Source organism: Prinia subflava, chromosome 2, assembly GCF_021018805.1.
Source record: "Prinia subflava isolate CZ2003 ecotype Zambia chromosome 2, Cam_Psub_1.2, whole genome shotgun sequence".
NCBI classification, from domain to species: Eukaryota; Metazoa; Chordata; class Aves; order Passeriformes; family Cisticolidae; genus Prinia; species Prinia subflava.
Window position 1 is genome coordinate 74,648,371 of NC_086248.1, and position 26,939 is coordinate 74,675,309.

The window sequence follows — 26,939 nt, forward strand, 5'->3', positions numbered from 1 at the left end:
TTTTTCTTTCTTTTTTATAACATTTCATTTCTTCAAATTCTTCACTTGGTTTTTTTTGGTTTTTTTTTTTTTTTTTAATTTCTTTCCCAAATTTCTGGATTGGAATTGCAGTCATTTTGGCAAGTTTTGTTCTTTTTCACTGCCCCTCATTTCATCACAGGCCATTCATTGCATGAATGGAACACTGAAGTCTTTAACTATTAAAATTGTTTAGCTAGTGGCAGAGAATAATGTTTCTCTTTTCTTCTTCTCTTTTGTTCTTGAAATGCAGTAATAGTACTTTCCTTTTGCACAATCTAGAGGGTATTTTATTTAATAAAATATCTTAATATGATTTGTACACAATGGTCTTAACAAATTTTGATCTGTACTTGTGTATCTCCTTCCACTGCAGGAGGTACCATAACCCTGCAGGATATTGATGTGTCTAATCCCCCAGTCTGCATCTGGCAGCAACTATTAGGTACCACTCAGGAGACAGGTAAAAATAGATGAAAAATCACCATATGTGTTGTCCAGTGCTTCCTTAAACAGGAGATAAAAATGCTTTTATTCTCTTGATGGCAGTTGAACTAATGTCCTTGAAATTCTCAGCCTCGGTAGCATATCTGCAAATATTACTTCTGCTAAATTGTAAGTGTGGTTGACTAATATTTTTTTCTTAGGAAAAAAGTCTCTAACTACTTCTTGCTCTGACTAGATTTCTTGTGGCTCCTCAGAGACCAATTTCTTTGAATTTCTGTCTGCTCTTTTGTGTGGGTTTTTTTCCTCTATGTTTCATCCCCTTCTTCCCTTCTATTTCTTTATTCTGCTCCTAATGAGGTATTTTGGAAGTGGTCTACTCCTGATTTTGCAATGCTGCAAAATAAATGGCAGAGGGAAAATTACACAAACCCACATTTTCATTTGAGCTGAAGTTTAAAATTTCTGCAGTTTGTTAAGTAGGGATAAGAAATGGAGTATGGAGTACACGTTTTAGTTAGTCTAATTATTTTTTAATATATCATTTGAGTCCAAGTCATCTTGGTGCTGAAAGACTGTAGGCAGTCTACTGCACAGTACATGTATCATGCTTATAACAAGTATATATGTCAAAGCAATAACAAGATCTTATCACTTGTTTTTCCTTTTTCTTTTCTTTTAATTTATTTATTTATTTATTTATTTATTTTATGTGTGCTTAGACTGACCAAAGTGGTCTGGAAATAAACTTTCAAGTTTTGATGTTCCATCTTGATAACAGATTAATACTTAAGGACACATGTAAATGTATGTCTCAAAAATTAATTTGAAGTTCACGGAAAAGTTGTAAAAATGTTAGAACTGCATGGACGTTTGTAACATGACCGCAGTGCAATGATCCCAAACCTTGGATTTGCCTCCCCTGGGATTATCTGGACCTTCTGAGTTACCTGTTGTCACAGATACTTCACGCTTGCTCTCAGCCTGTAGCATGCAAAGGCTAAAATATAGTCCTGTAAATTGGAGTTAAACAGTTTTTAAAAATCAAGATGGCATCAGATTTAATCATGTACAATCTTCTTGGGGGTGATATGTCTGGTCGATAAAGGTCCCTGGGTTTTTTAAAACAGGTATGTTTTGTGCTCTGAGTTCGCTGTGTGTGGTCCTGGCGTTGGCCTCAGTGTCGCTGGTGCTGTGAGGCTGTGCCCGTGTGTCACGTCACGGGTAGAACTCCATCTGTTCCGTGTTGCTAGGGACAGGACACAAGAGCCAGGAGGATGTTACAGCCAGGTACTGCAGCTCCTGACCTCACTCATGTGTCTGTTATGCGATCAACATCACTCCCACTACACTTATTTGGCGAGCAGTGAGTAAAGGCAGTAACCTAGATATTTAATTGCTCCATCTGTAAAGCAGATGAAACTGCATACTTGGTGTTACAAGTTGTTACTTAAGTGCTGTCACAGATGTCAAGAAAAGTGTTCATATTCTAACACAATTAAAAGATTGAGTTCTCGCAGCAGTATCTGCTCTGTTTGTGGCTCTGGTTGAGGACTATTTTTTTCTTTATTATGGTTAGTGAATTTGATTTTCCTAGCCGTACTTAGCATTTGGACTCACAGGGGAGCTTATTCATGTTAAATAGAGTTTGGAGAAGCTGAGATGAGACTGGAGATCAAACATTTCTCAAATGCTTCTTTGTAGACTGGCAGAAGAGTTTTTGTTGTTAGTGAAAACTTGTGCTGAATTTGTGCAGTACTGCTTATATGGAATCAAATTATGGCATTTTGAGCATGGAACAGAAGAAAAATGCAATCTGCATATTGACTCTTTGCTTCAGAATGGTTCTTTGAAAATCAGTAATTTATTTAACACTGAAACCTTTTGGCCCCGATGAAGTTGCCCAAACAAGTTAAAATGTATGTTTTGTCCCAAATTTGAGGAGAATTCAAATCAATATCTGCATAAACCATGGTCTCTGGCAGGCGGGCATGTGGTGTGCTGTCATGTTTGCTATAGTAAGGTTGTAATAGCTTTTGAAATGTGAAGTAGGAGGAAAGAGCATGTGAATAAACAGACTACAGGCTCCGTAGTACAGAGATAAAATAGTAAAGGAAGCGATAGTCAATTCTTTTCAAGACTGGAATAATACTGGGCTTTGTAAACCTCAGACACCCTTCTGTTAGCCGCACGCTCTCTCACGATGCCGGCGTTCTGCACAGTGGCTATAACCGGGCTGCTTTTCCCGTTCCTCGGCGGTCCCCGGGGCGCGGCGGGCGGGGCCGGGCGGGGGGGCCGCGCTGCCGTTCCCATGGCAGCGCCCGCCGCCGCCGCAGCATCCTCCGCAGCAACTTTCCCCCGGCTTAAAGCGAGCCCAGGCAGTCGCGGCGGCCGACGGGGACGGGACGGGCGGAGGGGTTCCCTGGGCGGCTGCGGAGCGGCGGCCGCTGCCTTGTCCTGGGCCCCGCGCCTGCCGAGCGCCCGCGGCTCCCCGGGGCAGCGCGGAGCCATTTTACGGAGCGGGCGGGGCAGGGTCCCGGTCCCGCTCGGCGCCGTGCCCCGTCCCCCACCGACACCTGCCTCTCTCCGCTCCCGCCGGCGGCCGACGCGCGCTCCTTCTGCTCGATCCCGTCCCCAGGCAGGAATCGCCCGGCATGCCGATCGCCCACTTGCTGGAGCTATGGAAGGGGATAGAGGTGGAGCCCATGGAGACGGAGGTGAGCGGCTGCGGGGGCGTGCGGCAGCGGCGGCGCCGCCGGCTCCCCTTTCCCGCCGGAGAAAGCGCCTCGGTGGTGCCCCAAAGGTCCCGGAATGGGGTGAGAGGAGCATCCCTCGCCCGCTCCTCTCGCCGCTGCGGCGGGGAGCCAGGCGAGCCCCGGGGACCTGTTGCCTCGCAGGCGGAGCGCTGTGGAGCGGAGCCCGGGCAGTGCGGGATGTCCCGTCCCGCCCGCCCCGCACCGCGCTCAGGTCGGAACCGTGCCCGGGGAACTGGGGTGGCTGGAAAGGAAAGGGTGTATTCAACAGATGGAAACCCACAAAGCGGGCTGAGTCGGACTCAGGCTCACATTTAGACATGAAGTATGTGATCTGTAATTTGAGGCTCGAGTAGGACCGTGGACCTCCCTTGGGTTCTGATTCCCCATTTGCCCATTACCTCTTAGCGTAAGAGTGTGCTTTCCGGATCGGACTGGAACCCCATGCTGTGATAATTAGCTGCCTGCTCTGTAGCGTGTGCTCGCGATTTTTCTTGCAGCGTTTTTATTACCGGCAATCTAAGGTTATCTTGTGTCAAGAAAGGCATCATTCAAGTTCAAGAAGAGTTTGGACAGTGCTCTCAGTCACATGGTGTGATTCTTAGGGACGTCCTGTGCAGGAGCTGGGCTCTCTGATTCTTGTTGGGTACCTTCCAGTTTGGGTTATTCTACGATTTCATCATTTTTGTCCTGTAATGGGACAAGGTAGATTTCTGAGTATTTCTGGGACTGTTAAGCAGTCCAAAAACCCCAAAATATTTCAGGTCAATTGCTTGTAGCACAGGATGCACATTTGTAACAGACAGGTGGTAGAAAGAGATTAATAAATCTTGAGATGGGAGGGTTGGTGTTTACTTTTTAACCCCCCATCCCCTTGTTTGATTGATGTACTGTTAACAGGGTTTTGGTGAGAGGGAAAGATGGAAGTGTAACTGAGCCAGACAGGTTATGGAGAACACAAAACACTTGATTCAAAAGGAATTGCTGAACTGCAGGAAAGGTTTCCTGTGAGGTGTTAATTTGTACATGTAAACAATACCGCAGAAGTGATAATGGAATATATTATACTAGCTCAGATCATTCTGGAGTCCCTGTGTTAAAAACAAGCTGTGGGGGACTTGCAAAGGTTTAAATCAAGTAATTCAATTCTGAGTACTGTCACTTGCTCCACTTTGTGGAATGCAAGGAATCTGCAGGCTAATAAACAGGTTATAGCTGGAAAACTGTGTATTGTTTCTGATTTTGTTTTAGAAGTCAGCTGACACCTTGTTAAATCACCTTCACAATGAGAAGACTTGTATAACTACATATATGGTGAACAGTTTTCTGCTGAACCTCATAGAAATGGTGTTCCCCTCCCAAGCCTACCTTTCCATTGACTGGTGTTCAACGCGTGTGTACATGCCCTTTTTTTCCTTCCTCCTTCCCTCCTTCCTAAAATCAGTTCATTTTTTGTGTGCCCAGTGTTCTTCTTTCTGGCCCAGACAGAAATTGCTTCATTGGTTGCTTTTTCTGTTGTCAATTTCTGGGAAAAACTCCCCTAGATCACAGGTTAAATCCTGCACTAAAGCCAAATGTACATTACCTGGGACAGTGTCTTTGTGTTGTCACCTCTTTTACTGGTGGAGGACTACTTAGGCCTTTCTTTCAGAAGAAACTGTGTGGCTCTCCTTACCAAGGGTAATTGATGCATTGCCATGATAGTTAATCACATATGTGGATTTGTAGGTTTTGGTGGTGCCTTTGTTTTTTCATTTCTTGCTTGAAAGAACAGCGTAGGTGAGCTACACTGTTTGGTCACTTGCTGAGATTTTGCTTACAAAAAGTTTAGAGGGTTAAAAAATTGCAGGCATAAACTCCTGCAGTTTAGGTAGGAACAACAGGTAAAGCACCATTTATTGACTCTATTTTTTGCTGTCTCTAGGCACAATAAAGATAGGCTGTAACTTGGGGCCATTTTAGATCATGCTATAGATAGAATTGCTAAAGTACTGTTTGCTCATATCTAGTAAAAGCACATAGAAATTAATTTCATCTCTTGTGGGCTCTTGTCCATGAAGACATTTTCAAGCAGCAGAAACATTTACTCGTTAATGAGCTGAATGCAGCTTAAACACTAGTGGTTGTACTGATTCAAGAGAACTGTCATGGTCTCTGAATCTGTGTGGGATAAAATGTTTTCATGATTGTCTGCAAGTTGTTCTTTTTCACGGAAGCTTTTCACAGTTAGTAGACAAGGAGGGAGACAGTTTAATTCTTTGATGCATATGGACCTGTTTCTCCTTCCCTTCCTTAATGCCAAAAACCCTTTTAAAACAGAGACATTTATGAGTGCCTGTGCATGACTCAGGTGAATGACTTGCAGATATTAAAGACAGCTTTTATAGTAAATCAATCACTTAATAAGGAAGAGTGCATCAAGGGCATGTTCTATATTATATTTGTGTAAAGGAAGATTAGAGTGAAGTATTGCTGCTTTCACCTGTTGACTCAGGAGGTCATTAATGTGTTTGGCAAGTAAGCAAGAAAATTGGGATTTTGCTGTTCTAGGATTTCTTTGAGAGTAGGTAAAGTTATTGATCCCACTCAAGCTGGATGGATAGGGTTGTGAATTACAGTGTTGGGAATATTTTTCCTGAGAAAGGGTTGTGTGATCAAGCTCTATGTAATCTTTCTACCTGTTTTCCAAAGGGTTCATCACTTAATGGATTTTAGGTGAGTGCAACATTTAAATGGAAGCTGAGTGTTTGGAAAATTTGCTCCTCTATATACACATATATTCTCTCTTCCCAGCAAGAAATTATGTTCTATTTCTCCAGTTTTTTCAGCAATAATCTTTTGTTCTTTACCCATTCTATGACAAATTTGGCTTCAACTATTAATCAGCAGTTTTTAAATAGTTCTTTCATTGTGCTTTCTTCTCTTAACATTTTATATATCTTGGAGAAAGTAGGGCCCAATGGACTCAAAGGTTAATTTACCTGTGCAAAGTGTGAAAAATTGAACAAGCCTATTATAGTAGGTTAAATTGAAAGCAACTTAACTACCTGAAATGAAATTGACTGTATTTTGTGCTAGATCTTGGCTTAAAATTGTTTTTCTTGGTAATGTATATTTACAGGATTTTTCTTTTTCTTTTCTCCTCTCTGTTTACTAGACTGTGGTGGAAGATGCTGCCCCGGATGAAGAAGCTGTAAAAGAGGTAAATAAGCTGATTCATGGATCACACAAATGTTAACAAATTAATATATCACCTTCTGTCTTGATGAAACAAAATATCTCTGGTACATATGCTCCACATGCTTGTAGCTGTCAAGATACAGAGCCAACCCATTTTTGGTCTCTTATTACATGGTCAAGTGAGGAATGAAAATATGCGTTCAACTAGAGGTTAGGGAATTTTATTTTACTGATACTGGCTGTGCACCCAAGAAAGAGCACATGACTTCTTGAGTTATGCAGTTTTCCTGCAGAGAAGATTTCTTAATGACCTTAAAAGGAGTAGTTGTCATATTTACAAGATTTGTGTATTGTAAATTGTGCATAAGTTAATTCCAGAGATAATTAAATTGAAGTCATAACTGCTTGTTCCCTCGGCTTGCTCTTCACCACATCAAGACTGTGCTAACCCTTTGCTTCAAATTAATCTGTTGTTTATATTATTGTAGCACTGTACTATTGTTCTAATTTAAAAAAAAACAAAACAAACAAAAAACCCCAGCAAACCAACAAACAAGCAAATCCAAACCTAAGGAAAAGGTAAGTCTTGCCTCAAAGTGTTTAAATGCCAAATAAGTCACATGAAGATGTAAAGCAGGCAAGGTCAAATCATCATTCATTATTATGATGAGTTGAGGGCAAAGCTTGACATAGGTCCCATGTGTCAGGGCAAGGAGCTGCTGGCCTGGGTAGAGTGAGCCAGGGTGTGCTTGATAGATGATCAGCCATTTGCTGATGTCAAAAAGCAAAGGAGGCTAAATCCCTTCAGGACCAAAGGAAGGCTGCAAAGATGCATGTCTAAGCAGCCACCTCTTGAAGATCAGTTTCCTGATATCTCTTACTTCTTGAAATATAAATCTTACCTTTGATGTCTGGTTTTCTGTGCAAGGATGTTTTTTGTTCACTTTTACTATGTTAAAAGCATAGTTTAACCCTCTAATGATAGGAAGGAGGAAGAAATCTTAGCTTTGATCTCTGAAATGAGTGCAACTTGCAAATGGATTTTCTTCCCTTCCATTACCATTTCTTAAAAAGAGCAGTAAATTACTCTTTAAAAAGCTTGGGGAAGAAATTAAGTGCAGGTAGTTTGGCTCATTACGTTCTCTGAGGATAAGACTGAAGAAAAAATTTCTGGTTTGTGGGTTGTAGGAGGACTTCTTTGTGAATATAGCTTTCATTTTCCAAATTAATTTAAACCTGGTTAATTTTCATTAGGGATACTTCTCATAATTAAGTTTGAAATTTAGCAGAAAACAAAAGGCATGTAATGACTGCTTGTACAGGAACCTTAATCCTGTGTTCTCATTTTCTAATGTAAACATTGCAGTGTGCAATTTAATATCTATAATGGTGTTTCTTTCTGATTTTTTTCTCCTTTTCTCTGCTGCTGTCATGCAATTTCAGCCCTTTGTTGGCTCAGTCTGTAAGCCTCTTCCATCTCCATGAAACTTGTGTCATGCTGCAGTGGTATTGTAACAAAGAGCAGTCTGCTCTTCAGGTGGCAGACAGCTGTACTGTGCCCAGCCCCAAAGAAATTGTGGGGTTTTTGTTTTGATACACTGAAGTGTGACTTAAGGAGTGAATTTAAATCGTGTAGTGCAGTGGTTCACACCTACTTAAAGGATGTTTTTGTCAATAACTTGCCTTAGGCTGTGTTGGCCTCCTGCTGTTTCTCACATGCTGTGTATAGTGTGGACAAACGAGATGGTGGCAAAATGCATTATAAAAACTGCACTTCTCTTTCTTTTTTCTGAGGTCTGATTTTTCTGTTGATGGATAAGTTCTTTAAATGTCGTGGGGGCAGAGATTAATGGGATTGTTGGATAGAGCAAGTGATCCTGAGACACATCTTGGCCCTAGAGCACTGTGTCAGCTCTGCTCTAGAATTGTCACCCAGATTGCTGAGGGTTGCTATCAGGGCTTTTTCCTAGGAGGAGGAACATCCCACAGACACTGTTTGCCCTGGCACAAGAGCAAGCAGATCAGTGGATGGAAATTTCCTTAAGAGGATTTTATACTCCTGCAGCAGTTATTCCTTGGACTTGTGGGATACAGTTTTTCCTTAAGTGGTTCGTTTTGATAAAATGGCCTTTTCTTGATAGAGAAGGGTAAGTCTGACCACCTCTGTTGATTAGAGGCCCCAAAATACTTAAGGGTGATGTGTCTTGTGGTCTAGTCTAGATCGAAGTGTTGGCATCCTATCTAAACTCCCTTGAAGGTGTAGCTGGCAACAAAATTCTTTGTCGCGTTTTTCTAAAATAATGAGTCTAAGTGCAAAACAGCTCAAAGGGTTTAGAAATTACAGCATTCAGAAGCTATCTTGTAACATTGCTTTGAGCTGTTTTACCCTTTCAAGGGAATTTGTATGCTGTAGTTCAAACATTGCATGGGGCTCTCAGGGAAAGTAGAGCAGATACGCAGTGGAAATGCTGATGCACAAACAGAACTGCATGGCAAAAGTGGAAATGGCAGTACCTAGGCTTACTCCTAACTCCTGTGTGGTTTCCAGAGATGTGTAACTTCTGCTGATACTGTGTGCACTGGTGAAAATATGAGTAAAAATAATGGAGGGAGCAAAGGTGGATTGCGTGTAGATCATGGCAAGCTCTTCTTGCAGGCTCTGCCACTGTCTATAGCGAGGATATGAATTTATTGGATCCTCAATGAAACACCAAGTTTCTATAATTAATGGCAATAACAGCTTGGGTGCTAACTTTTAGGAACTAAAGGAAAACTGCATTGAATGATCACAATGAGGAAAGCATGAAACCTGCACATCAGTGGAAATTTTATATTTGTTGCTCTAGTGCTACTGTTATCAAGGCAATAAATGTTCGTGGCAACATAGAAAACTGATGTTGGTGGTTGTCTCTGGAGATGATCTAGCCCAACCTTCCCTGCCTTGCTGAAAGCAGTGTCAGTGGTGGGAAAGTACTTGGCACTGCATCCAGTTGTGCCTTGAATGGACTCTACAAGCTCTCTGGGACCCAGCTCTAGTGCTTGATCACCCTAAGAGGAAAAGAAGACATTAATGTTTAAAATTTCCTGTTTTGGTTTGTGCCCACTGCCTCCTGCCACTGGAGATACCACTGCAAAGAGTCTCGTTCTATCATTTTTATTTTCTCTCCTTTTGCTGCTGCTAGAACTACAGCAGTCCATGTTACTCTCTACCTCTCTCTCCAGATTCAATTGCACATGGGCTTTGGCTTTCCTGACACCACCACTACATGCTTAATAGTCTTCATGCTCCTCCTGGACACTTCTGTTTCCTCCATTTAGATATACTTCTCTTGCACATCTGAGGTTTTTCAGATGCTGCTTGTGCATTCATGCAGGCCTTTGGCTGCCTTTGCATGATTTTTTTGTTGGTCGAGGTGGCCAAATCCTGAGCTAGGAGGAAGCGATTCTTGAAAGTTATCGGGCTGTCCTGTACATCTATTCCTTCCATGGTCATTTGCTGTGGGATTCATCCAAGCACATGCCTGAAGGGAACAAAATCTGTTCTGACAAAGTTTACAATTGTTATCTTGACTTTTGCTTTGTTCTTTTTTCTTGGGATCTTGAGTTTCTTTTCATGATAACTGCAAGGAAAACTGCTCTTGAACTTCAGTCTTGACCAATTCTTTCTTGTTTGTAGGGATCAGGTTCAGCAGAGCAACTTCCCTTATTGGCTTGTTGGTCACCTGTATCAAGAATTCATCAATGCAGCAATCTCTTGGATTGCTGTTGATTTTCAGAAGATACCAGAGTGGATAAAGTGGATTCTTTGAGAGCTAGGGTCTGTGCATATGAGGCTTCTTGCTGTTGTCTGAAGGCAGCCTCTGCTGCTTCCTGGACAGGTTGTCTGTAGCAGGTACTACATAGCTCTGAGGCACGTCTGTGGTAGCGTAATGTTGAACCACCAGCAGCAGCCTCCCCTTCCAGGGGCTGGAACCATTCAGCTACAGAGAAAATAGGGAATGCTTCCAGGCTGTTTGTTGTGGTTTTCATTAGGATTCTGTCACAACAGCTTCCCCAGTGCACGCCAACACCAGAGTTGCTGGTATATCTATTTGTCTCATGAAAACAAAAACAGCAGTGAACTTAAAGCAGGTCAGAACATTCTGGTTTGCCATTGAAAGAGTTGCTTTTCTTGCAAAGTTGGAGAGATGATGGTTGTTTTCTCCAGTAGTATCTGGTGAACTTTCACTTGTCTCCCACCTCAAGTAATTAAAGACCTCAGTACACCTGGTATGGAGTGTTCAATCCATTCTAAAACTAAATGTATGTTGGTGATGATTTGTAATAGTAATTATAAATGACTGCACAGTGAAGGAAAAGAATGTACATTTCTGTGGTTGAGCTTGTAGGTCACAGGTTAGCATGTGTATTTAGGCCCTTCAAACAGAGTAAGTTTAGTTTTCTGCTGCTTTGTGAGTTGTGTGTTAGTTGTCAGGAGTGATCACAGAATTACACATATAGGCACACAAGAAGTCTGTACCTTATTAGAAAACTTGGCCTGCAAGAGGAGCCTTTCCTTTCAGGGAAAAACAAATAGGAAGCTTATCATGAAATTAGTGGTATGGCACAAAGTGTCGAGAAGCACAATTTTGTAATATGATGTAAAAACTTGTGAGGAGGGAAGCCTGGTTTGTGTTGCTAGATGACAGCAATGTGTTTACTGAACATACTAAGGTTTTTTCTTTTTTCCAAAAAACCAAGCAATCAAACTCAACAACAGCCAGACACTCAGAATTGAGTAACCTTGTTTAAGAAAAAGGTTTGAAGTAATTAATTTTTTCTTTTGTATCAAGTAATGCTTTATAACCACAGTATTTAAGTAATTGCAAAAAAAGCAGATATTGTGCTACACACCTTTCTAAAAGAAAGATTTGTAGGTATCAATCTGGATGATGTTTTTTCTCTCTCTAGAAATAGATGCTGAGTGAACTCAAATGCAGACCCTGGCTGGAAAATTATGACCCTGCATAGATTCTTACAAAATTGCACTGGTGATGTATTTAAGAAAGAAATTTCTCCTTTCTACAGTACTTTGAGCATGTAGCATAGGCAGTGTAAGCTGTTGTACTTAAAATTTTACATTGAAAAAAATAATCCCTTGTATTTAGCTCTTACAAAGGATTTGGTAGGTAATAACTTTGTAAATTGATTTTTTAGAAACCGTTTTAATTTCCAGAATATATTAATATACAGTGCGTATTATCTTACACTTTTAAAAAGAGTAAATAACTGCAATTTGGTTTGGAATGAAGTTGATCAGGCAACCAACAGAATACTGCTTTCTGTTTAACTCTATGAAAAATAGTGTATGAAAATATGTGTCCTTGATAAAGATTAAACTTTTTTTTTTGTCACTGAATTTGTGTGGCTAAAATGTGAGAGGAGACGGTTGGGGTCATGGAGTGAATGAAATGTCTCCTCCTTCTCCTGCACCCCAGAGCCTGTGCTCAGAATCCCAGCAATGAAGGGGAAGCTGACAGGGCAACAGCTGTGCTACTCTTACTGAAGTAGAATTTTGTTACTTCTGATTCTTTGTAATTTGGTTTCTTTTTGTCACTGTCTCATCAACTGAATTACAACAGATATAGGGGGGATATCAATATGAAAGGAAAGCCTATTGTTTTTTAATTTTTTTCTTTCTCTGCTCCCTTGTATATTTCGTAAAGGAAATAGAGACAAAAACCTTCAAATTTCAGGGGATAAGCAGTATGCAGAAAAACTTATTACATAAACTGAAAGATTTGTGACATTTAAACTTAAACATATAATTTTAGTAACATATTTATGTATGATATCCCATTCACATTACACTTTTTGATTCTAGCTGTTGTTATTGCACAGTCACTGTTATTTTTTGAATAACTGCTTTCAGACAGTGTGCTGTTGTGGCTCTGATGCATTAGAGAGAAGATAACAGCCCTTTGAAAAAACTTCTTCAAAAGTCTGTAAACCCTTTTCAGGATATTTCAACCCCTCTGGCTCTGTGCAGCATTTGCTAAATGATGTTGGCTGTGGTGAATGGCAGCCTTCATTGAAACTGTTCTCTCCATGGCCAGAGGATGACAGATTCTGTTTCTCAGAAATCTTAGTCTTTCAGAACCAAAAAGAAGCTCTGTCTCTATATCTCTTGAGACACTAAACTATGGGGTTTTAGCTGCTAGAGAAAGTCACTGAAAATTAAAGTTAGCAGCAGAGCTTCCCTTGAGATAATAGCTGATGCTCCCTCCTATTGAAGTGTAGCTTTTACATGTGTTGGCCCTGATCTTCTTGAGCCTTTATTGAATGAGGACCTTGGTATGATGGTGGTTTCATCTCTGTTCCTGATGCTCCAGGAAGCACTGACACAGGGGGATGGTGCAACCTGCACAGTTCAGGGACAATGCATGGGGGCTGGGGTTTTGTTAGTGTGTTTTCTGTTGTGCGTTGGATTTTTAAGTTTGCAGTGTTTAGCGATGGAACAAACAGCTAACCAACCAAATGTTTTTTCTAAGTGGACACTAAAATGACCAACTCTGATTTAATCAACTAGACAGGCACGTGGATGAACAGAAAATACACTGCATTTGGAAGCTTTTAAAATAAATGCTGCAGACTGCACTGCAGCGGTCACAACTGAGTAAATGTCATGCTGAACAGGGAAAAGAGGTTCTGATGGTATTTGAAAGATGTAAAATGCTTCACGGAATTAGGCTGCTTGATTTTGAACAAGGGTTATTACTTAAGACAAATGAAAGTTCATCTGGGGAAAACCATTCCCTCATGAAAATAATCTTGTACCGTAATGGCCATTGATGCCCAAGAGTGCTGGCTGTGAGTGAATTGTGTCATCAGGAGCGATGAGTCACTTGGCAGTCCCTTGAGTCACGGGTAAATTGTTTCTGTGATGAGTATGGTGCCTCCTAGAGAGATGTGTTGTTTAAAATGGAAACAAACTAGAATTTACACACAGATGGTTACAACTCTAGGGTGAGAAAAATCCATTTTTCTTCATTACAGTGAAATGGAAGTCAATTGTTTTACTTTTTTTCCTACCAGATTGCTCTAATTTTCTTGCTCACTCTGTGGTTTGTTCTCTCCTTAGAACATAGTGTTTTGTGTTGAAATGCGCATTCTTTTTTTGAATCTTCTGCTCTCCTTTCCTGCTACTCCCAAGGTTAATAAATAACTTTCACCATAAGAAAAGTAATGTGACAAAGAAGCAAGATGGGCACTGCTATTTTGGAAGACAGTCTTCCTCTGACTGCTTTTTTCCAAAGGTTTGATAGGAAAAATCAGAAGGTAACTCTAAATCTATTTTAAAAAAAGTAAATAAAATTTTAAAAAATATATTCTCAAATGGGCATGGTTCAGCACAGAAGACTTATGTTGTTATTGGAGATGTCAAATGTTAAGCTTCTCTTTCTAGGTAGCTATGTGCTTCATGGTGCAGTTTGTTTTTTTTCAAGGCTTGACTAGTTTTCCCTGCTGACTAGAAAGGGAGTTTTTGATGGTAAATTAGTCTGGCTGCATTTGAACAAAGGAATTGCTTGCAGAAGTTTTGTTTTAATAGAACGTGTGATCAGTACTCAGGCATGCTTATTACACTCAGGCTTTCACAAAGATTATATTGACATTTACAAGTGGCATGTGAAGTATTCAGAGCAGCAACAAAAACAACATTGAATAAATTTTGGAAGTCAAGAAAGAAGGCAAATTACCTCTTCTCGAGCACTCAGATCCTTAAAACTACCAGATGCTTTGTCTCATTCAGCCAGTTATTTCTGTGAGGTGGCCACAGAAGCCATGATGTGTGTCACCTCTGTGGGAGGGGGTTGCTTCAACATCAGGAAATTGTGGGGCTGAATATAAAGATCTGATGTCTAGGGTTGCAGGTGGATGTTTTTATAATCTTGTGTCTGTGAAAATAACTGCAAGTTCCCAGCTGGTCAAAACTTGTATCCAGTATCTATATAGAATATCTGGTATATCTAAGTTTCTGGAACAGGTATCATTGTAGGTATCATGATCAAATGACCTCTTTGTAATTATATGAGGTAGAAACATGAAGTCTTCTAAACATTTCAGTTTTGGATGTGAGGAGTTTTGTAAATGACAAATTCTAGCTCCGCTCAGACTTGTCTCATCAAAAGTGGATGTGGATTTCTTGATTGCTGTTTTAGTCTTTATTTTGTATATATTTTCTCCCCCTTTTAATTATGTGAGGTCAATAATTTCAGTGGTTATTAGGTTTGTTTAGTCTGATCTAGAAGTATTCTTTCTGATAACAAACATCAAACAAAAGAAAGAGAGGTTCCGACTGACATTCGCATATATGATGAATGATTGAAGTACAATCTATCCTTTTTGTTGGTGTCTATTGTTATTTGGGGTGGTCTGGGTTTTAAGTGTGCAGATTAGGCATATTTATTCATATTTAGCACTTGAACAAGTAATCTTCTCCTTTTGTACACTAGCAACCACAGTTCTCACCTGCAGTAATCAGTACCTGAGGGGTCTTCAGTATTTATTAATACAAAACTCTCTGTTCACTCCAATTCTCAATTTTCAACTGAGATGAAAAGGTTACACATATATTTAACAATGCTTCTTATGGAAGCACACTTTGCAAACAGAACAGTGGTACTGTTAAAGCAGATACTCTTGTGCATGAGACCTGTTATTTGAGTGGATTTCTTCCTGGTTTGTGCTATTAATCATGCATGTTCAGTTGCTATAATCTCCTGCATGTTCCTACAAAAAATCTTCTATTATGATGAACAGTCTTGAGAGACTTTTTGTACAGTATATATTACAGCAGCTTTTAACATGTTTTGCTTTATTTCTTTTTTAAGAAAGCTAAGGCTTGTGAGTCACCCTTCCTATAAATGAAGCTGTTACAACAGAACTAAACTGCATAAGTAGTGTTTTGGTTATGTCAGTGAGCCTCCTCTGAGTGTCTGTCATCTGAAACCTGTTTCTGAAATCCTGCTTGAAATGCTGCAGCAGTGGTCTTGAAGGCTACTCTGAGCACTCTGCCCAGCTGAATAGGGAGGGCATGGTGAGAAGGGTGTTATTTTTATTTATTTATGATTTCTGTTAAAGTCTTGGAAGTGCTTGGTCTCTTCATCTCTTTTCAGGTCAGTTTGGGAAGCTCCTTAGAAAGGGCAGTGTAGCAGTAGAAGGAGGGCTAATTTCTGTTCCTAAAATGAAAGCTAGAGCAAGGGGATGCTCAGTGAATCCCAGCCTCCCAACAGCAGCATTCCTGACTGCCCCTGACACAACAGGCCTCCGAGGTGAGGTGTGCTCAGAGCCTGTCCTGCAGCAGCACTGCAGGGAAGCTGCCTGCAGAGATGATGAGTTTTTTCCAGAGGGAAGTTTTCCTAGGGCAGCATCCTTTGGGCTGGCCTGCTTGTTAGAGGGAGCCTTGGTGACTTTGTCCTGTGGGTGCCATCAAGGGCAGGGCCCCATCCCAGCAGGGCTGTGTGCTAGGTAGCCTGATGCACACAGGTCGTCTTGGGAGTCCCTTCTCAAACAACTGTCTAGCTTCTCCACAGATGCCTAAAGTGGTCTCTTGTACTGTAGCAGCCAAGTACTTGAAAAAAATGACAAATCTGAATGCCTAAGCCTGGTATCTATAATGCTGTTAACTTTTAGAAGAAAATGGAAGGATTCCTTATTTTTTGAAATTTTTTAGGTTGTAGATTAGATGCACAGGGCACATCTGACAGAAGATCTGTCAAGGTAGGAGATTTGTGATGTGTGTTTGAATTTATTTCTATATCTGATTCGTTTATTCTGTTGAATTTCCTGCTGTTAGTTTTTCCTAGCCTGGCACAAGGCTTTATCACACTTCAGGGAGGGGGAGGTAGCCCTGAAGCTCCAGATTATGCATCTGGTTTCACAGAGAGATTTCTTCTGGAAATGGTGTATGAGAAGCAATCTCATTGCAGATATTAATACGTTTCTGTGAGTGACAGTCTTGTTGAGTGACAGAGAGATTAACATAGCTCAGAGATCTGAATAGTATTTGTCAGTTGGCAGTCTGTAGTTTTGAATGGTATTTGTCAATTTGCAGTGTGTAGTTTGTTTACTTCTGTAGACAGACAAGATAAGTGATCAAATCCTATAAACATCTGATTCCAGTATCCAACAAATATTTAAGCAGTAAATCACAATACTAAATAAATATTACTTGATATCCAGGCTTTATGCATATCTTGTACAAGATATTGCTGTGGATGTAAAGGTAAATGAAAAGGTATATGAAGGTGACGGCCTTTCCCTGCTTACTCTCTGCTTTGAATCAAGCTTAGTTTAGGGCTGCATGAAGAGTTTTGCTGTCTGATAGCTCAGTGTTGGTAGCTATGGTGAGGAGTTCAGCATTCTTCAGATTAATAGTGTGGGAATGGTTGAAGAATTAATCTTTCCTTCTACAAGGGTAGGCGTGGCCACCTGAAGCTTCAGGTGCATTAGTGGGACAGGTCTTGAAAGTCAGTACAACCTCCGCCACAAATATCTCTTTTGAGCTAATTGTTTAACACCAGTGCCCTTTGACTAGGGAAGGGCAGTAACTGCATCTGGCAGGATGTTTCTCAATGGTTTCAACTTGACCAAGGAAGCAAATCCAAGCATGCCTGTGAAAAACCTAATCTACTGCTGGCATGGGGACCTCTGATCATCTTTTAACTCTATTCTGCAGAATGTATGCCCTCAGCTGAGTAAGTTGGTGCTGGCTGAAACAATAACAGTGAGATCCTGACCATGTGAAGATTGTCTGTGTTCCCTTGTCTAACATGGTAAACTACTCATCCTGCAGGTCAGGATGTTGAGGATGGAGAGAGAGTACTGTGGGTGTGTGAGAATTTAATATACATATTTAATTAATATATAATTTAATTATATATTGTAAGAGTGCAAAGGGCAATGTCTGCACTTTACTTGTGTTTCCTCACAGCCAACTAGTGGTATGTATATGGGTTTTTTTTCATGTACTACCACTCTACTTTTTTTTAAAGGCATGATGGAGGCTGATTTATAGCATATTTAATGGATGTTCTGTGGATCCTTCTAAACTAAATGTCTATTGTACCTTTTTTTTCTGTGCATTTGTGGGACCTCAGACCTCTCTTCTGTTCTTATTTACTTTAGCTCATTGCTGTCAGCAGTGGGAGTGGGCAACCTGTGGATAACAGGATAACATATATGTGTGTAACGGTTTCTAATTTAGCATCAGGACTATTTTGTGCAAGTTTGATCTCTTTTACTAGTACTCTATCTCAGTAAAGGAGCTCAGGATACTGCAGTGCATAATATGTCAAGTAACAGCCTGGAACCACACATGCAGTGGTGTGCACAACGATGACACAAAAATTTGCTAATGGCACCCTCACCTCAATGTTCCATCCTTTGCCAGAAGAAGGCATCTTTCTCTGTAGAAGACACTGAAGGGGGAGAGCAGTAGATCAGTGTGGCAGTGTCAGCTGGCAGCACAGAGAGGATTAGCAGAGGGTCTGGTGTCAGTGCCTCAGCAGCAGCTGGTTGGTGCAGCCTCTAGGCTTCAAGTCATGGCAGTTCTCTTCTGCCTCCTCTTTGCTTCCCATCTGTGCTGCACTGGCCTATGAAGTGAGGAGTATCCTCCTGGATCCCTGCTTCAGTAAGTCATTGTTCATCTCCAGAAGTAAGCAGTTAAGTTTTTGTGTTGCCTTGAGTTTTCTCCTGTGATCTAGCTTCCATGATTCATACTCCTGCTTGTCAACTGGAGTTAGCGTAAGGCTTAATTAAATGTGTAAAACATTGTGAACTTAGTGAGTCATTTTCCTGAAATATGCTGCATGTAGTTGGCAGACTTGCCCACCTTTTTGATTCTCAGAGCCAGCTTTGAATAAATAATTGTCTTTGGGCAGGAGGTGAAGTATTTGGTGTGCATACTGTCAGCCTTGAAGCATCTGTGCAAAAAGAATATTTAGTAATTTAAAAATGCTCGAGATGAACAGATGTGTACTTAGTACACAAATGAAAAATATGCTGGTTTTGTTTGCTTTGTGTTTGTTATAAAATTTGAAAACCCCAGAAGCTTTGATATCTAGGTGAGGCTTATACAATCCTATTGATGAAGAAGCAAGGCTGAATTCAGTTCTTGTCTCTGGAGCCCTCCAGGTTTCTGTATTTGAAACAGGAATTGAAAATCTGATCTTCCTTCCAGACAGGTAAGCAGGAGTTCTCCTGCATTTTAGGAGATCAGCCAGGAATCTCTGACAGTATTATACCTGGATCCTCATTTTGACTTCTCTGACTCTTTGGTTTTGCAGTAAACTCATTTGTAAATGCAGCTTTAACAATATGAATGTTTTCAGATGTAACTGGCAAGGAATAAAAAACTTTCTTGAATGTCTGAATTGGGAGAAAAGAGATTTTAAGTTCAGCTTCTGCATGGAATGACTGTTTATCTCTTAACTTAATGAGTCACTGTTGTGACTGATTGGATCAGTACAAAATTATTCTTCTTTGGTCTTGTTTTTACAGTTTCTGCCCAGTCCTGCTTTTTTTTCTCTTCACTATTCTCCTAAATTGCTCTATCAGCTTTGTGAGAAAATTTGACCAAGCTTCTTTGAAAAGCCTGAAATATGCATTTAGTTCCAAGTCCTGTAGACTGGCAACATACTGGAGAGACCTGACTTTTTCATGTTTAACTTCTCTAATGATATAGGTGCCAACTAATTGTACACTGGGCTCTGATTGCAGGTACAGAGTGGTTTGGTATGGCAACTCATTGCTTCTCTTGCCCATGAAATGCTTTATCTTTAGACCAGAGTTCACTTTGTGGAATATCTACAGCTATGGGAAGTTCTTGCTGCAAGTTTGAAGTCATCACTTCATCAGTGTGCTGGGTTTGGTGCTGTGACTGTGGTGGTTCTTGCAAGGTGGTGTAAAGGGTGTCAAGCACAGCATATGTTAAACTGAGTCTCAACTCCCACCTGCTGTGCCTGGAGTTTGAAGTTCTCCTGGATATTGCAAGAGTGGGTTGAAGCAGGCTTGGAAAACAGAAATGCCTTGCATGTTGCTTTTATGCTGTTTTATTGGGGGTTTATGATTGTGTGGGTTTGTTTTTTTATTTATTTTATTATGTGTTGTTTGGGGTTTTTTGAGGGGACAGGTTTGGTGTTTTGTGGTTTTTAAAGTAGTCTGTATCTGGTACCTGTTCTCTAAATATTACTACCAATCTTTGCCTTCAAGGCATTACAACTTTTCCTAGCATCTTTCCTAGCATTTAGAAGTGGATTGCAAGCATAGTTAAAGCAACAAGTGGCCAAAACAACTGTTACCATCTGGTTGGTGACTTAAACAACTGTGTCTACCAGAGAACACTTTGTGAGCCTTCCTTTCCACTGGCTTTTCTTGTGACTCAGTTATAAATGCCAGGTAGAGGTATTTCTGGAAACTTCTTTGCTGTAGATATTAAAAGAGAGAGCCTGTTAATCTACAGGTCCTCCTCTTAAGTTTGTTAATATGTGCTTGGCACAGTATTCCTTACATTTGCTGAAAGTCTTGGACTTGAGTTTGACTGCTAAAAAGCCAGCTCTACACTTACTTACATGTCACTGGCCAGCAGGAACAGCATGTGTGCAGACCAAATGCTTCTAATGTACTTGTGAGGCTGATTTTAGCAGAGAATTATCCCCTTGAGACGACATACAGATTCTCAGCTGTACAGCTTGAATGAGGTAAGGCCCCTGGAGATAAGTGGATCATTCAAATACTGTTTTGCCTAGCTTGTTCCTTCTGCCTGTTTTTTATTCTTACTAATGCGGATGGACCCTGCATGAAGAGTTGGAAGAGCTGCTTTTTATGAAATGAAGAAGCTCTGGGTTCCTGGCTGGCAGCTGGGGGAAGCATTTAATGGCACAGTAAGTGCTGTATGAGGCAGATGCTGACAGCATGAGAAGCAGAATAAGTCTCTAGGTGTCTGGAAATAATGGCTTGTGCAGTTCTGAACAGGAAATCTAACTTGGATTGGGGTGTTTGTTTCATAATAATAAAAAACCCTGGAGGATGGGAGAGCACCTGCAAATCCCTTTCAGCAAAGAATACAAGTGCTGGATGCCTTCCCTGTGGTATCTGCAGGGTGATTACAGTCTGAGCTTCCATCTGCAGCTGACAGGGAAATTGGACTTTTTATCACAGGGGATGAAGAAACCCTCTGAGATATTTTTTTTTTTTTTTTTTGCCACAGTGTCTGGAGATGTTTTGGAAAAGTTGGGGGAGCTCTTCCTGCACAAATTAGGGCCACTAACTTGCATTGTTAAAACTGTCTTTCACCTCTCTGTAAAAATACAGGAAATTTAATAATGTGTAGTAGAATACTGATTTTTTTTTCTGTTAGTCTTTCCACAGATGAACAAGATAAATGTTTTCAGAAAATATAATGAAAACTGGAGTGTGACCTGATCTTGTGACTGTATAGTTTAAAGATAGAAATACTGAAAGATTACCCTATTGGGGTTGGCAATGCATAGTATTTTGTTCACAAGTCTCCTTTCTTATGTTGTCATCAACAGAAATCTCCCTTTAGCCCTCAAGTATCTGGCATAGGGTCTGTTTCTGTTTCTGGGCCTAAATAGCAGATTTTTCTGATGAAACTCATGTCTGAAGACTGCATGCCACAGCTTTTTAAGGGAGAGATAGTTGGCCTGTCTATGAGGAAAGGAGGCTTGCTTTGAGGCCCAAAGTTTGACTAGGAAACTTCAAGAATAGCTTCTTTTTCCCTCCCAATATTGTCCTTATGAGGTTAGGAAAAAGTGAAAAGTTTGGCATACTGTTTAACGGGGAGTCAGGTAACTGCTGATCTGGGCAGCTAAATCTGTCTGCACATTGTGCATGGCAAGTGATTGTGATCAAATCACACACAGAGAAATGATTTGCTCAAGACTGAAATGAGTAACCTAGTGGTTTTTTCTTTCTGAAATATTTTTGCTTCATATATAGCAGTATAAATACTAGACTAAATCTGAGAAATAGAAGCAAAAGAGCTTGCTGTTTGACTTTTCCAATTCTTATGACAAAGTCAATGTGTGAGACCAGAGTCAACTGTTTCAAGGCTTGAAGACATGGACTGAGCATAACTCCTTTGCCAGGTAAGTGTCTTAAGGAGGCTGACTGCTCTCTGCTGCTTCTGTCTCTGTGAATTAGCAGAGGTATCCAGTGACTGAAGATGGTACCAGCTCTGTACAAGGGATTCAAATAATTTTCATTGTGTGTGTTGCTGTGGCACAACGTGAAATTTCACAGGCCTACCAGAACTTAGTGTTGTGATGGGTAGATGTGAATTTCGTTTAAGGAAAGCAGAGATTTTATGTTTCTGAATATTACCCTGCTGGCATGAATTCAGACATACGCAGATCAATGAGCTTTTTAGCATAAGGTGGTACTGGGAAATATTCATAGGCAAAAGGGCCAAATGAAGCCTGCTGAGCACCTTTGTCTGTGGTGTACAAAGTTGCCTCTCCTCTCCTGTGTCTATATTAGTCACAAACATCTTAAGTAACTGGGTTGTGGGTTTGACTTTTTTTTTTGTGGGTGTGAGGGGGAAATGACACAGGTACACTGTGTGCACTTTGTATCTTTTATCTGAATAGATCACATTCTTGTAAAGTGCACACTGAAATAATTTCAGATGACATGATGTGCATTTCCTACCAGGTGCTGCTCTGAAGCTGGTTGTGATATGCAGCTGTGGTACAGAAAGGTTCAGTCTCAGGAGTAGATATGTGATGACAGCATAACCTTTAGCTAATGAGTGTGTACTCTCTGTGGGGACCTTAACCCATATTTCTTAGGATGTATTGTAACATTTCCTTAAACTAGCTGGAGTGAAGCTGGCAAATAAACTGCAATCCCATCTCCTAATGGGATGTGGACATGACTGCAGTCTGTTGCCATGGGGACAAAGATAAGTTTCATTTTATAGAACTGTACTGAAAGCTCCTGTACCCTGGGAGTGCATGTCCTGTAAGCAAGCAATTATGCAGCAGTCTTGTGGGATGTCAAAGTCGATTGACATGATTTGATCTTTAGGGTGTTTCCAGGAAGCAATGTGTACTATCACACTGATCAGACATCCCAAAAGTGTGAATACCATGGCCAGCTGCAGTCAAGCTGGAAAGAGGAGCAGGCACTTAGACCTCTGGTCTCAAAGATTTTGTCAATGTTCACAAACAAGCAGAGAGATTCGAAGCAGTGCCCTACCAAGGGATGGAAAAGCAGAACTGTACCTGGCCACAAATCAGCATGTACTGTTCAGTACAATAAGCATGCTAGGAAATCTGTGTGCTATGTCTCTGTCCAAAAGGGTAGAAGGAGGAAAGATGTCCAAGGAACAATGGCCATAGGTGTGTTGAGAAACAGGCTCTATTAGTTCTGCTTCTTACAGAACAATTTTGACTTACCTTTTTCTCTGGGAAATTTCATCTTACTTCAAACAAGTACAAAAGTCTGTTGGCTTCTTTATTTCCCTACAGAAAGCATATTGCAGTTACTGTAGCTACACGTTAACCTGTTTTTTTCACCTTTCTTAGGTTTAGTTACAAGCTTTAGTTATGAGGTTTAGTTATCCCAGCTTTACGAGAACACATTTTAAAGACAAAGCATGTCATTCCTTAATATGTGTCCATGAGAACAGAAAGCTGATTTTATTCTTGTTCTTTGACCACCATGTAAGCTCGACCCTCAGTAATTCAGAAGGAAAACGCAGCACTTTGGGAACACCCGTTCACTGTATCCCTGCGTGCCTGCACCCGGCCGTGCTGGGGCAGGACTGACACCTAGTGTGGGCTGGGCAGAACTGAACATTCCGCTCACGAAGCTACTGCAAAGCTCAGTAAACTTCAGTTTAAGCTTTGCATGCCACAAAACTTTTGACGTGCAAGTTTCCAGTTTGGATGTCTGACAGCTCACTAATCCCCTTGCTCATTTTCCAGCAGCTGGCAGAGATGCTGCTGTAGTGAGCAACCATGGCAGCTGGAAAGTGAGGTCCCTTTTTTACCTGCCTTCCTTTCCCAGCTAGCTGATTTTAGGCCATCAGACACATTTCTGCATTATGTACAACATTCATTCACTGTATTTCCTACAGATGGACCCACCTCAGTCATGTTACTGTCATACTTTAGGCATTGGAAATAGTGCTTATACTGCTGACACTAATGCTATATTGTGCCTTTAATAAGTAATAACTCTTGTGTCTTGAAGAAAAGAGAAACAGGTCTTGGAAGGTTGAAACAAATCCAAAAAGCAGGGTGAAACTTAACCATGGCAGTTGAATATTTCTGGTCTTGAATTTTCTTGAACTTAAGCTACTCCAAAGCTTTCAAATGAACTTATTCATATCTGTGTTTTAAACTGCTGTGGTGTGTCTTGTATCACTGTACCATAAAAAGCTGGATGTAGTGTAACTCTGGTAACTGTTGCAGATGGTAATGCTGAGTTTTTCATGGAGAACAACTATCATAGCTGTAATTATTTACTTTTTTTGTAGCAAGACTTTAATTCTCTGGGTAGACACACCCCAGCCAAGTATTCAAAGAAACTGATATCCCTTGCTCCAGATCCTGCCTCTGAAGCCTCAGCTTATAATTGTCTCATTTCTGCCACAGAGTCAGTCAAATCTGACTTAGGGCTGACTTCTTTGAGCATGTAGTTCATCTGTGTTGCCTTGTTAGTGGTTGCTTCCAACCCAAATGATTTTATCAATGGGGATTTTAGCCTGTTTACCCTCTGCTCTTGCTTTGAACTGTGAGGAAGGATAATTCTGTTTCTTAAATCATAGCCTGCTATTTCAATGGAAGGTGCAAGGGGGGTGCTGGTTGTTTCTTAACCAAGTAAGAAACCACATTTTCAACTCCAATATTTGGAAGACCATCACAGCAATGTTGCGGTCCACAGTAACTGTGGTGCAGCACAGGGCTCTGACAGGGAGACTGGCACTGGGAGCCTGAGTACAGCTGTAGTTTAACTTTGACAGGGTTGGCATGCAATTTGGGGGCTGTGACTGGCAGACACACGTTAGTCCCAGTGTCACAGACCTCAGTTCAGGTCAATGGAAAGCTGATCTGCAAGCAGGCATTTTGATATTTCTGGAATATGCATTCATTTTCAATCTTTAAATTTCTTAGTCTCGGGAATTACATCTTTTAATTCTGCTTGTGAGATCTGTAGCACCTTATTTTAAGGAGCAGCAGCAGTGCCACGAAGGGTAGCTTTTTATGAGATTCTGAGCATGTTTTTTTCCATGAGATGGGCCCCTTAGGGAGAAATGCACTAGGAAGGAGGTGCTGACCATTATTTTGTGCTTGACTACCTCTGCCAAGAAGCCCCCTCAAATGACACTGTGGTGCAGCAAGAGCCTTGCTTTGCACTGCAAGCTCTAACCTATGGCCAGCCCAATGGAATTATTACAGGGTAATGAGGAAGCTTGTGAAGCTTGCAGTAACTTCATCTAGCAGCAGAGGTCTGTCTTGTTTGGCAAAAGGATTTTTATCAGTCAAGAATGAATCATAGTACGAGAATTTGGGTAGCTTTTCAGTTGTTTTTAGGGTGGAGTTTTCTTTTTGTCTCTTTGAACCAATTTAAAGGGTTTTTTTAATGATAAGAACTGACCTGAAAGTGCAGTGTGCATTTATGTGAATCACATTTGCAGTACCTGGGGAACTCAGGCAATCACTGAGCTGATGTGAGAAGCTGTAACTGGAATCAGGAGCCTCTGCCCCCTCCCCAGACCCAGCACTGAGAACAGAGATAGAAACTGCTGGCAGATTTTTGGGAGTGTGGGAAGTGATATTTTAGAGGTTGGGAAGTGAGTCCTTCTCTTGTAATTTTCAAGTGAGAACTGAATTCCTTTCTAGAAAATTTGCTTTAGCCAAACCCCAGATATTTGGCTTCAGATGGGCACAAGTGGATGAAAGTTCATGGCTAATGTTGGACATTAGGAATTGTTACAGCAGATGAATGTAATGTTTCTTGTCTTCTAATGTTAACTCAAAAAACTACAAAACTTCTGTTAGAATGTGTGCCTTTCAAACCAAATCACCTCCAAGTAATCTCCATATTCAATTGTCTATTACATCTGTGAATGGAGGGATTCTGTACAGTCCAGAAATGGTTTCACAAGCTCCTAAAAGTACAGGTCTCTAATGTGGCTTTTCCATTACTTAAACCATTTCTAGTTCATCATTATATATTAAGGCATGCAATATTTTCTTCAGCCACTTGTCTGTACTGTTCTGGAATATTTTCCTTTAGGTTGTGGGGCTGTTTACATCGAGCTATTGGAAGCATATGTGTGATTTTGCTGAAGCTGAATGACTTCAGCCCAAACACATAATTTGCCATTTATGAGTCAGAACTGTGATGATTTCTGCGAATCATCCTGTAAAGCATCCTACAGCTTGGCTAACTCCACAACATACAGATGGTCCTCTTGTTCCCTCAGTCCAGACTTAATGCAAGTTTGCTATTCATCAATATAAATTTCAAAATCCTGTTTCCATATTCCTCTGTAAATTTGTAGATAGGAATTTGGGAGGCAATTGAACTGCTCTCTTGCCTTACAGACCAAGTTTGTGAAGTCTTAATGGCAGTTCTTTGGGTATTTGTTCATATGGAAATTTTGAAAGGTGAACACAGTAAAAAATTCTGCATAAATTCAGTTAGAAAATACGTTAAATTTAGCGGAATGTTATTCAGTGAAAAAATAGTCCTGCATTAGCTAATCCTTAATTAAATAGATGTTGTAGTTGCCTAAATCAAGCTGCAGCTTTTGTTGCTCTTTTCCTGGCTTTTTTGGATTAACTGAATGTTGTAAATATAACTTTATATATATAAAATTATATAAATATAACTTTATATTTATAACTTTAAAATCATCCCTGTATTAACAGTGTTTTTGCTGTCTTATTGCTTTTAAAATTCTGTATTCTCTGCCTCACCTGAGAGATAACCCCTGTGAGAAGCTCTGCATTTTCCAAGCATAAATCCCTTAGCACATTGTTTTGAGGGGACTTTATTTAGTGGAGTTTGTTTTATAATAGGTTATGATCAACTGCAGAAATTACTGAAATTATGACAAAGAGTATTATTGTGCTACTGTACATGAGATAAGATAATAAAGTCACTGGGAAGATGGATTTTTTTTGAAATCCATGAGCAAAGAACTTTTATGTTGTCATTGTGATATTATGTTCTACATTCACGTTTTTGGTACATCCACATAATGTCTTAATAAAAGAAAAATAGCATTTTTAATCAGATGAAAAAGCTCTGAAGGTGAAGAGAAAAAGGTTTTGTTTTTTTAAAGTCAGTAGTGTATCTATTTCTAGAAATCTCTTTCAAAATGCTAACAGTATGCAGGGATGGCATTGTTGTGCCAAGTATTGTGCCGCTGTGGGAGATGCAGAGCACAGGCTTTGGAGCATCAATTCTCTTTCTGTTTGTGAAGCACTGGGGGTGGGGGCACTGTAGGCAGGAGGAGGTGAATAG

The 26,939-nt window shown here is 40.5% G+C and overlaps 1 protein-coding gene across 1 annotated transcript in view; it reads left to right on the plus strand.

Annotated features, from left to right (window-relative positions):
- The first annotated feature begins 2,116 nt into the window (after positions 1-2,116).
- RPS6KA2 (ribosomal protein S6 kinase A2) overlaps positions 2,117-26,939 on the plus strand; it is a 273,745-nt gene continuing 248,922 nt past the window's right edge. Inside the window, exons 1-2 of the mRNA XM_063390606.1 lie at positions 2,117-3,179; positions 6,373-6,417. Of these exons, the coding sequence (XP_063246676.1) occupies positions 3,117-3,179; positions 6,373-6,417 (108 nt within the window). The 5' untranslated portion in view covers positions 2,117-3,116. The remainder of the gene's footprint in view (positions 3,180-6,372; positions 6,418-26,939) is intronic.